Raw genomic sequence first — 13,389 nt, 5'->3', positions numbered from 1 at the left:
TCCTTTGCTTAAATATGTCAAGTCTTAGAAGAAACTATTCTTATAAATATTCAATCCTCATTAACACTAATAAGAATGGCTCTTGAAATTTCAAGGAAAAGTGCATGGGGTGTAACTATTATGGTACTGTTTTTTTATGAACAAACTACAGATAATATAGCATAATTATACTGAGATCAACTCTTGTCATATCCATGTGTATAAATGAGCATATTTAGAGATTTGGCTTTTTTCTAAGTATTAAAGAAGAGATGTGGAGTTTTGAATCAGCAGAAATGAGTAGCTGGCCATTGTAGAAGCCAATAAATATATATTAAGTAAATTTAAACATATTTATATGTTTTCAACTCAGTATTCCTTCTGAAGGTTTGGGAGATGCTTGCAACTACCCTAATAAGCCGTTCATTAAATATTCATTAAACGTTTGTTGAGCATATATTATTTAAGGCCACAGAGTCAAAGCAAACACCTTTCTGAGTCGTACCCTGTGGAACTCCCTTTCTTTTCTTCTTGCCTTTCTCCTTGTCTCCCTTCAGCAGACATTAGATTCTGTGCTTAACAAACTGTGAATGTCTTATCAGCACTGTCCCCAGCCTGCTTCCATGCAGAGCTCCAGTATTATGCAGGGAAAGGAAATTCTGATCCTGGGAATATTGACTCAATGCTGACATTCTGCTTCTGCTAGAGATGCAACGGTAAATGAGACACACATCCTGCCCTCACAGAATTCAGTTTAGAAGGAGAAACAAATATGTAAACAAAGATGTTATAAGTCAGTTTGATAAATGTGATAATGGAAGGGTGTTGGGGGGGGGGGTGGTGTATTATACTGCTTAAGAGCCCAGGCATTGGAGTATGGATTTAAATTCCAAATTCCAGTGCAGTCTGCCTGGATTTAAATTCCAGTGCATCACTGGCCACTTGACGTTGGGCAATTTATTTTTTTCCCAGCACCCACCTCCATGGGCAAGTTACTTAATTTCAGTTTTTTCATTTATAAGATAAGACTAATAATAATAACCTCCCATTAAGTTGTTATGATTCAATGAGCTAATTGCATTGAAATGTTTATTAGCTCAGTGACTAAATCATAATAAATGCTCAATAAATGTTAGTTATTATTTATGTTTAACACTCAATGATTTCCTTTTTTTCCCCCTTGAGAGTGTTAAGGAAACAATCAGAGGTAAAGAGCCACGTGTCTTGTGTCTAAAAGATGAAATAAATAGAGAGGGAGAGAATTTTAAGCAGAGTAAACAGTATGTGATAAGGAACGGATGTATAAGGAACTGTAAGTCGTTCAGGTATAGGAAATGGTAGTTTGCTTATCCTGGTCTTGGAACAGCTGCTAGAGAGAGAACCAGAGATCATATAATAAAGAACATTCTATGCCAAACTAAGGAATTTGGTCTTTTTTTCCTAGGTCCTATGGAGAATTGCTAAAGGGTTTTAAAAATCAGGGACTATGTCAGATTTCCATTTTAGCAAAGTCACTCTGATTACAATGTGTGAAATGGGATGCAAGGAGGTGATTTCAGGCAAGAAGCCTACACGAGAGTACTATGATGAAGTATAGTACAGATGAAAGAAACTGAGAGGCTAAACTGGGGCAACAAAAGGGGGAAACATGTAGCAAATGGGCTTCCCTGGGGGCTCCATGGTAGAGAATCTGCCTGCCAATGCAGGAGACAAGGGTGTGATCCCTGGGTTGGAAGATCCCCTGGAGAAGGAAATAGCAACCTACTCCAGTATTCTCAGGTGGCTCATTGATTAAGAATCTGCCTGCAATGCAGGAGCCACAGGAGACATGGGTTTCAACCCTCGGTCAGGAAGATTCCCTGGAGGAGGGCATGGCAATCCACTCCAGTATTCTTGCCAGGAGATCCCTTGGACAGAGGACCTGGCAGGCTACAGTCCATAGGGTCACAAAGAGTCAGACACGACTGAAGTGACTTAGCACACACCAGTATTCTTGCCTGGGAAATCCAATGGACAGAGTACAGACCATGGATCACAAGTCAGACACGATTTAGTGACTAAACAACGACAGCAACAGACAGCAAAGGCTGAACTCAAAAACATTTGAAGGTGTAAAGTGATAGGATATAACGAGAGAGAGGATTAAGATGAACCTCCAGCTCTGACTTAGGCATCTAGATTATTCTTCAGTCTTCTGTTATTCCTGTTTTGTTCATAGCACTGTTACAGGACTCCTTGCATCTTGTCCCACCTTCTAATCCTCTGTACCAAAAGAGTGAATTATCTAGTAACCATTGGGCATTGGTCAGGACAAACTCTGACCTGAGAGTTAATTTGATGATGAGAGGTAATTTGATTTCTTTTCTCCTTTCTTTGCTGAATCTGTGGAAAGAGGTGATGGGATGAAGGGTATCTGCTATCCATCTTTGCTATCTGTCGGAGTTCTGAAGGGGGCCCAATAAATTTCTTCCTGCTCACAATAAGACAAAAGAATCAGCAGGTGAAATTAGAAAACATTTCCTTAATTTTTGATAAGGCAAGCTCTGGGAAATAGTAAAAGACAGGGAAGCCTGGCATGCTGCAGGTCAAGGGTTGCTTTTATGCAAAAGTCAAAGTTGATTTGCTTGCTATGTCTACTCTAAGACAGGCCACTTGAGAGAAAGTCTGAATCTGGATAGCAGTACGCTTCTCCCCCACCACCTCTTACCACTGGTTCAGCAGTGAAAAAAGGAGAAAAGAAATCAGTTTACCTCTCATCTAGAAAGCTGAGAGCCAAAAATTGATGCTTTTGAACCATGGTGTTGGAGAAGACTCTTGAGAGTCCCTTGGACTGCAAGGAGATCAAACCAGTCAGTCCTAAAAGAAATCAATCCTGAATATTCATTGGAAGCGCTGACACTGAAGCTCTGATACTTTGGCCACCTGATGAGAAGAGCCAACGTTAGAAAAGATCCTGATGCTGGGAAAGACTGAAGGCAGGAGAAGGGGATGATGGAGGAGGAGATGGTTGGATGGCATCACCAACTCAATGGACATGAGTTTGAGCAAGCTCTGGGAAATAGTGAAAGACAGGGAAGCCTGGCGTGCTGCAGGCCAAGGGTTGCAAAGAGTTGGACACTACTGAACAACTGAGCAACAAGAAGAAGTTCCTCTTGATCAACAACCAGTGGTTGTTGTCCACCAGCCAGATAATTAACCTTCCCTGATACAGAGGAATAGGGGAGCAAGGGAGGGCCAAGATGCAAGAAGTCCTGTAACAGTGCTATGAACAAAATATAAGTGTAATAGAAGGCTGAATCTGGGGTGCTGGGAGAAGAAGTCGAGAATTGAGAGCCTGAGATCTAGTAGTCAATGGAACATAAAGGTTATCACCTCAGACTGCTTCTTTAAGTCATGTCGTTCAAGTCTGTAAAACAAGGATGTTGGCAGAGCTAGAGCCGCTGGATAGGTCTTACAAATTAAGAAATCTGTATGGCATAGCAAGAATCTTTCTAATGAATGGAGTAGTTGTTCATCCCAGGCTTTAAGCAGAATGAGAGGCCATTTTTCAAAGATGCTGAGGAGGATTTCTTAATGAGCCAGAGGTTGAACTATGACCTCTAAAGTCCTTTCTAACCTTGTCTCTCATGGAAGATGCCCAACAAAGAATTAATTATTTTATCATATACTAATAACATTCTATAATATATAAAAACCCACACATAGCTACAGTTATAACTTCATTTTTAAATTAATAGCATACCTCATGGGTGTTATTTGAAAATAAAATGAGATTAGAACTTTATCTTGACTGAAAATTTATGGGAAAATGGAATATATCACTGATATCAGTTAAACCTTAATTATTTCTGGATTTGAATTTAGTTTTCTTCTATTTTTCAGTATAAACCATGTAGAAATGAATGTTATGATGCACTTTATATACGGAGGAACTTTGGACTTTCCTGTCAAAGCTAATGTTGGGTAGGTATTATTTTTTAATCATTTTAAATATAAAAATATTGATATTTTGTGGCTTCTGCTTTATTGAGCTATGTTTAAAAGTGTCAGTGAAGTAGAAGTTTCACTTTTATTATTTATTTTGCTGTATGTTTGTACATATTTTGGTAACATCTAAAAACAGTAAGTCACCTTATTTAGAAGAAAAGATGATCTAGCAATTCACAGTAGTAAGATTAAGAAAAGTCTTTATTAGACTTAAATAGAAGGAAATGGCCACCCACTCCAGTGTTCTTGCCTGGAGAATCCCATGGACAGAGGAGCCTGGTGGGCTACAGTCCATGGGGTCCCAAAGAGTGGAACACAACTAAGTAATTGCTGCTATGTTTGAAAAACTTAATATTTGTTTTGGAAAATAAATGATAGATTTTTGTAAAGTTAATTCAACTTTAGTCAAATTTGGAATTTGATAAATTTTTTTGCTACTTTATTTTTAAATTTTAGAATGTCGAAAGAAAAAAAAACCCTAAAAGTAATTTGAGAATATAGGCATCCTAAAGATCAACAATGGTATGGTTCTTTAGTACTCTATGACAACATGCCATCTAAGCTGCTGAAATCCTACTGAAGAGTGAAATCTATCTTGCTCTTCTAATTTTCGGGATGTTCTCTCCTTTTATTGCTATTCTAACATCACATGAATGAAGGCTGCTCTTTTAATTGTAGATATTTATTAGTTCCTTTAGTTATAAACTGAATGAATATGATTTGAGGGAGAAAGTATCATGAGTCACAGGGGTTGAGTACTGAAGTTTTGCCCCTGGAAACCTGTATGAAATTTTATCATGGAATTGAGACTTGCAGGTTTCCTAAGTACCTAGCGTATGTATGGGCACTTAGAACTCCTTGCCAATTGAAAGAAGCAACAGAAACCCTCTGAGTCATTGGATGCCACCTCTAATCTCATGGTACTCTGTGGGCATTTTCAATGTGATAAATGTCAATTAGTTGCCCTCCCCCTAAATTTTTATTTATTGTGAGGAGCTGTAACTGTGTAGCCTTTGAAGCAGTTTCCTGGGCCTTGTATATATCACTGAGAATATGAGGGGAAGTTGTAAAACATCTCCAAATTTACTTTGCCTTATTCTCCACAAATCAAATCATGCTGCAGTGCTTTCAGCTTTTGACCTATCTGCTTTTTATAATCTGTATGGAGTACTATGTAGGGCAGAAAGTTCGAATTAAAATAGTTAAGATTATTATTTTCTCTAAACAAACTGTTTATCATTAAGAAATTATTGTGTATTATGCCTTGGTATTTAAATAGAAGAATTAACAGTGCATCTATTTTTATTTTAGTCAGATACTCAATATGGCTGATATGTATGGACTAGAAGGATTAAAAGAAGTAGCAATCTATATTTTAAGAAGAGATTACTGTAATTTCTTTCAGAAGGTAATTATTGAGTCTCAGAAATCTTTTACATAGTACCTAAAGTAATCTATTATTACCTCCTAGATTCTTAACTCTGTTAGTATTGTCGTTTTAGCTAATGGTAACTCTATTGAGAAATAACTCTTAGGATGTGCTTGTGTAAAACAGAAATCAATTCAGATCATTTTAAATAAGATAAAACTGAGGTGGGGATTTACTGAAAGAATATGGCAATATCCTATATAATTCGAAACTGGAGTACACAGTTGGGACTCTCAGTTAGGTAGGGTTTGAAACTGAGAGAAAGGAAGCTGGAAACTAGGGTTACTTTCTGCATTTATCAAAGGGCACCACAGTGCTTCATCAGTTTTTTCCCCTGAAAAAACTCCTCCTTCCTACCACTTCTCTTTTATAGCATGTACTTGGAGTGGGATATAGTTCTCTTCTACTTCTCCAGGTGCTATATGAATACTGACTTTTTAATTTTAGTTTATGCAAACTTAAATTTGTTGTCTAAAGAAAGGTATTGTACTGTTTATTTCAAAGCCATTTGTACATTGTTTTAATTTTCTCTTGTTTTTTATTTTCTTATTTATGCTTTTCTTTGTAAACAATGGCCATGTATTATGTTTATAATCATCAAAAAACAAGTATTAAAAGGATTGTTTACATAAATAGTCCCCTCTTATTGGATACTTGAACCAACAGTATGCATTGTAATGAGGTAATTTTAATAATTTTAAGCATATTTAAATTTAGATTTTTATGTTGGGTAGGACTTTTCCTATCTCTTTATAAGTTGTATCTGAGATATCACCCCATGGGTTAAAACAGAGGCATGAACTGGGTCTACCACCACTACCAGCCCTTCCCGTTTTACTGAGAAACAGTTAAACTCCTCAGGTACCTTTATCAAGCCTTTAATCAGTTACCGTTCATTCCAGCTTTTATAAGGAAGGGAACTAGAAGGGGCACAGTCTGTGGTATCCTCAGCACTGTAGAAAGTAAAGAATCCTAGTAAAGAGAGTTTTCCTTCTCTTTCATCTCTTTTCCTCATCTTCCCTGCCAAGTGAATGTTAGCAGGGAGATCCAAGACTATCCCAAATAAACATTAAAGATAGGGATATTTGCAACGAGGGTATAGTGTCCTCTCAGCCCTGAGATGGGAATCTACCATGGACATCTGTATAACCAGACCACTCTGGAACTTCTATCAAAGAAGAAAATACTAAGAGATTTCTTGAAAGAGCCTAGAATATGTCTCAGGAACCAGTGAGAATATACTTGAACATGGAGATTCCTCAAAGGAGGAGGAGGCTTGCTGGAGAAGCCAGTACTAGCCTGGTGACTAGAGACAATAGTTACTGTCATAGATAGAAAAAAAATAAAAGTCCATTCCATACCCCAAGTATACATGGTATGCAAGGAAAGAAAAGGACCTTAGTGATTCAGTGAAGATTAGAAGAGGCTAATACAGGGTCAGATAACACTGTGTCCCATGTAGGGAGGCATCGAGCATCGTGAATCCTAGAAGAACCTTTGTCCCCTGAGAGGCTGGGGAGAACTTCGGTCTGTCACTTAATGAGCCACCACATTAGCAAAGGCCACGAGCATCTGGATTAGATCATTCAAGGACATCTTCCTATTACCCTGCTGGTCACTGGTTAGTTACTTAAAGTGACCATACCCATCCACAGCCCTATTCCAAAGGAGTTAGACCCACAAAATGGAGGGGCAAGGGATCATGCTCTACACTGCATTCCAGATCTCGCCAACTAAAAGTGTAGTCAGTGATGGGGAACAAAAGATTTAAATTAAGTGTGAGATAGGTGTTAAAATAGTACCATACTGATTTTAAATACCAAAAGTAACCAGAAGATACTGGAATGCACCTGTAATCATTAAAGGATGGAAAAAAGGTGAATTTGACACAGCTTGGTTGATAGCACTAACTGGGGATAAAAAGTTTTATGTTAGTATCTGCTTTAAACTGAGATTCCTCAATAAACCAGTTACATGAAACATTTTGAGACTAATCTCTATTATGGATTGTCTTTGGACCATTGCTTCTACTTTTTAGTATGTTCAAGAGTATACATAGGTTACGTACAGCTTTCAAAATTCCACTTAATTTTAAAAAATACAACGTATTTGTTGCCATTAAAAGAATAGAAGGGCCCGGCTAGCTCAGTCGGTAGAGCATGAGACTCTTAAAAGAATAGAAGGTGAAATTCTTCTGAATTATCAATATGGTGTGTTTTGTTGAAAACCTTTTTATTCTATTTTACTATAGTCTATATTACTGTGGTAACAGATATTTAAGAGCAAACTTTTTATTGATCTGATCTTGAAATTGTTTGCTTTACTACCTTGACAATATATATTTTAATAAATATACTTTTGAATATACAATTTTTAACTTCTAGATCTCAATTATACAGTTTCTTGCCAGTGACTTAAATATGGTAAATCTATAGTAGCTCATCCCACAGTAACATATGTTGGGGTAAAATGTGGTGAACTGGCCCCAGAACTCATCAAGCTAGCTTCAGTCATTTCATTAACGTCACAGTCTTGCCTTTATTCAAGTAAATTTTAGAACTTCATTTATATGATTATAGCAGGTTTTACATTACATGCTTTTTGCCACTGATTTAAAAATATATTTTAGGTTATGATTTAAATAGATGTCTTCCCAAATTTTATAAGCAGATTTGGAAAATGACTAAAAGGTCCATCATCCTATTACAAAAACACTTAGGAAATCAGCATTTCCATATAAGTAAAATTCTTAGAAAGCTAAAGTTATCCCTTTAAGCCAGGGATTAGTAAACTTTTACTATAAAAGGCTAGATAATTAGTATTCTAGGGTTTATGGGCCATACAGCCTCCATCACAGCTACTCGGCTTTCTGTTGTAGACCAAAAGCAGATATGGACCGTATATAAATGGAACAGCATAGCAGTGTTCCAATAAAACTTTATTCACAAAAAGAGTGATGGGCTAATTTTGGTGCACAAGCTGATTTGCCATCCATTGCATATAAGCAGCAAATTATTTTGCAGTTTAATATTTTGTATGGAATATTATGGAAATTATGGAATTTTATGGAAATCCAACATCTGTTGGATCATAGAAAAAGCAAGAGAGTTCCAGAAAAACATCTACTTCTGCTTTATTGACTACACCAAAGCTTTTGACTGTGTGGATCACAACAGACTGTGGAAAATTCTTCAAGAGATGGGAATACCAGACCACCTGACCTGTCTCCTGAGAAATCTGTACACAGGTTAAGAAGCAACAGTTAGAACTGGACATGAAAAACAGACTGGTTCCAAATCGGGAAAGGAGTACATCAGGGTGTATGTTGTCACACTGCTTATTTAACTTATATGCAGAGTACATCATGTGAAATGCTGGCCTGGATGAAGCACAAGCTGGAATCAAGATTGCTGGGATAAATATCAGTAACCTCAGATATGCAGATGACACCACCCTTATGGCAGAAAGCAAAGAGGAACTGAGAAGCCTCTTGATGAAAGTGAAAGAGGAGAGTGAAAAAGCTGGCTTAAATCTCAACATTAAAAAAACTAAGATCATGGCATCTGGTCCCATCACTTCATGGCAAATAGAAAGGGAAACAATGGAAACAGTGACAGACTTTATTTTGGGGGGCTCCAGAATCACTGCAGATGGTGACTACAGCCATGAAATTAAAAGACGCTTGCTCCTTGGAAGAAAAGCTATGACCAACCTAGACAGCATATTAAAAAGCAGAGACATTACTTTGCCAACAGAGGTCCATCTAGTCAAAGCTATGGTTTTTCCAGTAATCATGTATGGGTGTCAGAGCTGGACCATACACAAAGCTGAGCGTCAAAGAATTGATATTTTTGAATGGTGGTGTTGGAGAAGACCCTTGAAGAGTCCCTTGGACTGTAAGGAGATCCAACCAGTCCATCCTAAAGGAGATCAGTCCTGAATATTCATTGGAAGGATTGATGCTGAAGCTGAAGCTCCAATACTTTGGCCACCGGATGCAAAGAACTTACTCTTTGGAAAAGACCCTGATGCTGGGAAAGATTGAAGGCAGGAGGAGAAGGGGACGACAGAAGATGAGATGGTTGGATGGCATCACCAACTTAATGGACATGAGATTGAGCAAGCTCCAGGAGTTGGTGATGGACAGGAAAGCTGCAATCCATAGGGTTGCAAAGAGTTGGAACTGAACTGATGGTGGAGGCATTTCTGAAGAAGCTTTTGCCCTTCTCTGAGTGCACAGTATCTTCAGAAGTACATATTTAGAGACTATATATACAAATTGGCTGATTGCTGGTCTTTATTAAGTGTATAAATTCAGATCACAACTAGTGAATGTGTACAAAGAGAAACTGAATTGTATACACCCCAATAGGGCAATAGATGTGCTTAGGAACATAGTCCAAAACCTGAAAATACATGGCACAGGCAATATGTAGCACATATTGAGGCTTACCACTCAACTGTAACTTAAATCAAATCCCTTACAATTATACAGTGGAAGTGACAAATAGATGCAAGGGATTAGATCTGATAGACAGAATGCCTGAAGAATATGGCCGGAGGTTTGTGACATTGTACAGGAGGCAGTGACCAAGACCATCCCCAAGAAAAAGAAATGCAAAAAGGCAAAATGGTTGTCTGAGGAGGCCTTACAAATAGCTGTGAAAAGAAGAGAAGGCAAAGGCAAAGGAGAAAGGGAAATATATACCCATTTGAATGCAGAGTTCCAAAGAAGAGCAAGGAAAGATAAGAAAGCCTTCCTCAGTGATCATTGTAAAGAAATAGAGGAAAACAATAGGATGGGAAAGACTAGAGATCTCTTCAAGAAAATTAGAGATACCAAGTGAACATTTCATAAAAAGATGGTCACAATAAAGGACAGAAACGATACAGACCCAGCAGAAGCAGAAGATATTAAGGAGAGGTAGCAAGAATACACAGAAGAACTATACAAAAAAGATCTTCATGACCCAGATAACCACAATGGTATGATCACTCACCTAGAGCCGGATATCCAGGAATGTGAAGTCAAGTGGGCCTTAGGAAGCATCACTACGAACAAAGCTAGTGGGAGTGATGGAATTCCAGTTGAACTATTTCAAATCCTAAAAGATGATGCTGTAAAGTACTGCACTCAATATGCCAGCAAATTTGGAAACTCAGCAGTGGCCAAAGGACTGGAAAAGGTCAATTTTCATTCTAATCCCAAAGAAAGGCAATACCAAAGAATGTTCAAACTACCAGACAGTTGCACTCATCTCACATGCTAGCAAAGGAATGCTCAAAATTCTCCAAGCCAGGCTTCAACAGTGTGTGAACTGTCAACTTCCAGATGTTCAAGCTGGATTTAGAAAAGGCAGAGGAACCAGAGATCAAATTGTGAACATCCGTTGGATCATTGAAAAAGTAAGAGAGTTCCTGAAAAACATCTACTTCTGCTCTATTGACTATGCCAAAGCCTTTGACTATGTAGATCACAACCAACTGGAAAATTCTTCAAGAGATGGGAATACCAGACCACCTGACCAGCCTCTTGAGAAATCTGTGTGCAGGTCAAGAAGCAACAGTTAGAGCTGGATATGGAACAACAGACTGGTTCCAAATTGGGAAAGGAGTACATCAAGGTTGTATATTGTCACCCTGCTTATTTAACTTCTATGCAGAGTTAAAATGCAAAATGCTGGGCTGGAAATAAAACACAAGCTGGAATCAAGATTGCCAGGAGAAATATCAATAACTTCAGACATGCAGATGACACCACCCTAATGGCAGAAAGTGAAGAGGAACTAAAGAGCCTCTTGATGAAAGTGAAATAGGAGAGTGAAAAAGCTGGCCTAAAGCTCAACATGCAGAAAACTAAAAGCATGGCATCTGGTCCCATCACTTCATGGCAAATAGATGGGGAAACAATGGAAACAGTGACAGACTTTATTTTTGGGGGCTCCAAAATCACTACAGGTATGACTGCAGCCATGAAATTAAAAGACGCTTGCTCCTTGGAAGAAAAGCTAGGACCAACCTAGACAGCATATTAAAAAGCAGAGACATTACTTTGCCAGCAGAGATCCGTCTAGTCAAAGCTATGGTTTTTTCAGTAGTCATGTATAGATATGAGAGTTGGACTATAAAGAAAGTTGAGCACCGAAAAATTGATGCTTTTGAACTGTGGTATTGGAGAAGACTCTTGAGAGTCCCTTGGACTTGCAAGGAGATCCAACCAGTCCATCCTAAAGGAGATCAGTCCTGAATATTCTTTGGAAGGACCGATGCTGAAACTGAAGCTCCAGTACTTTGGCCACCTGATGTGAAGAACTGACTCATTTGAAAAGACCCTTATGCTGGGAAGGATTGAAGGCTGAGGAGAAGGGTACGACCAAGGATGAGGTGGTTGGATGCCAGCACCAACTCAATGGACTTGTGTTTGAGCAGGCTCCAGGAATTGGTGATGGACAGGGAGGCCTGTCGTGCTGTAATCCACGGGCTCACAAAGAGCTGGACATGACTCAGCGACTGAACTGATCTAAACTGACTGACTGAGGTTTAACACCAAGAGCAGTGAGTTTTTCTATACTTGTATCTACATTTTATTTATTTATTGTTTTAGTTCATTACTTCTGTATATGTACTTCTTAAAATATGTTCATATAATCACGATCTAATTAAATTCTGTCATTTTGCCTGAGGTCAGTGTAGGATCTCCCATTGCACATGTACTTATATTTCTACTTTAGGAAGCAGATTAGACCGTATGGTTTTGTTTAAGTGTGATGTGCTAGGAATTATTCTACCACATTTAGTCTAGAAAATATTTATGCTCAAAGAAATTAGAATAAAAACTGCATTGTGGCAGCTAAAAGAACTCAAATGCTATAAAAACTAAAGGTTATCAGTGCTACTTGATTTTAAAAGAATAGACACTTTTGTATTACATATATTTATTCTGTAGTTTAGGTATATAAATCAGATCATTTTTATGAACCAAATACTTTTAGCCTTATAAGTTGAAAAAGAGTAATTGTAGTGTTTTCTGTCAATTTTAGCCTGTTTCCAGAAGATTGGCATCTATATTAGAATGCCTGATTATTGCTCATTCAGTTGGAGTGGAAAGTCTTTTTGCTGACTGCATGAAGTAAGTGATCTGAAATAGTACTGATACTATTGATTTAGGGATTTTGTTCTTCCATTCTCCTAAGTTTCTGGGAAATTTTAAACTTGGCATATTTTCTTGAGCACAATGTAAATAGCTTAATGCTGTACTAGTTACAACAATTGAGAAGAAGTATTGACTTAGATATTACTCAAGATGCTTGGGATCGACTTTTTTAGCTGAACCATGGTTACTTATGTTAAAATCCATGCACATAACCCAAAGTGGGCTTAAAATATGTGTTTACAGAAAAGGAAACATACTTAAGTCCATTACAGCACTCACAAAATTAACTGTTAGTGTTAGTTAAAACATATTTAAATTTTATATCGTATCATATCATATTTATTTATATCATTGATAACCAAAATGTTATTGAATATTATAATGAAAAATATTTTCATTTCTTTAACTTGAGATTCTTTGATTTTCAATAGGTGGATTGTAAAGCACTTTGCAAGGTTTTGGTCTGAGAGAAGCTTTGCAAATGTACCTCCTGAGATTCAGAAAAGTTGTTTTAATATGTTGATTCATTCTTTAGTAAGTATAACCTGAATACTTTGTGTTTGTCATCAAAAAGTTTACTCAGTTTTATATAAGTATATAAAAGTTTTATATACTTTCTCAGTGTTTTAAATACAAAAGTAAAATTGTGTTACAAAAGCAAGATGAAAGAACCAATTCCAGATAACCCAGAACCAATTCATAGAACCTGTCTTTAAGACTGTTCCTCCATACCAAATGGAGAATTCAATCAGAGAAGCACAATGACTAGAAAGTATATATTGGTTGATGAACAAAAAGGGCAGGGGCCTTGGCTCAGTAGTATGGACCTCCACTTACTAAG

General features: G+C 37.5%; 1 protein-coding gene across 8 annotated transcripts in view; it reads left to right on the top strand.

Annotated features, from left to right (window-relative positions):
- Positions 1–13,389, top strand: part of BTBD8 (BTB domain containing 8) — an 89,947-nt gene that overhangs the window by 49,799 nt on the left and 26,759 nt on the right. For 7 of the 8 annotated variants that reach the window (XM_043877303.1, XM_043877302.1, XM_043877306.1 and 4 more), the window contains 4 exons: positions 3,862–3,942; positions 5,278–5,374; positions 12,436–12,524; positions 12,980–13,082. In XM_043877303.1, coding sequence (XP_043733238.1) covers positions 3,862–3,942; positions 5,278–5,374; positions 12,436–12,524; positions 12,980–13,082 — 370 coding nt within the window. Of the gene's footprint in view, positions 1–3,861; positions 3,943–5,277; positions 5,375–12,435; positions 12,525–12,979; positions 13,083–13,389 lie in introns of those variants that run through there. The other variant, XM_043877310.1, reaches the window with a different exon arrangement.

The sequence above is a fragment of the Cervus elaphus genome, chromosome 20, assembly GCF_910594005.1.
Source record: "Cervus elaphus chromosome 20, mCerEla1.1, whole genome shotgun sequence".
NCBI classification, from domain to species: domain Eukaryota; kingdom Metazoa; phylum Chordata; class Mammalia; order Artiodactyla; family Cervidae; genus Cervus; species Cervus elaphus.
The sequence above is the reverse complement of the archived record's forward strand: the minus strand, read 5'-3'. Positions and strand labels throughout refer to the sequence as shown.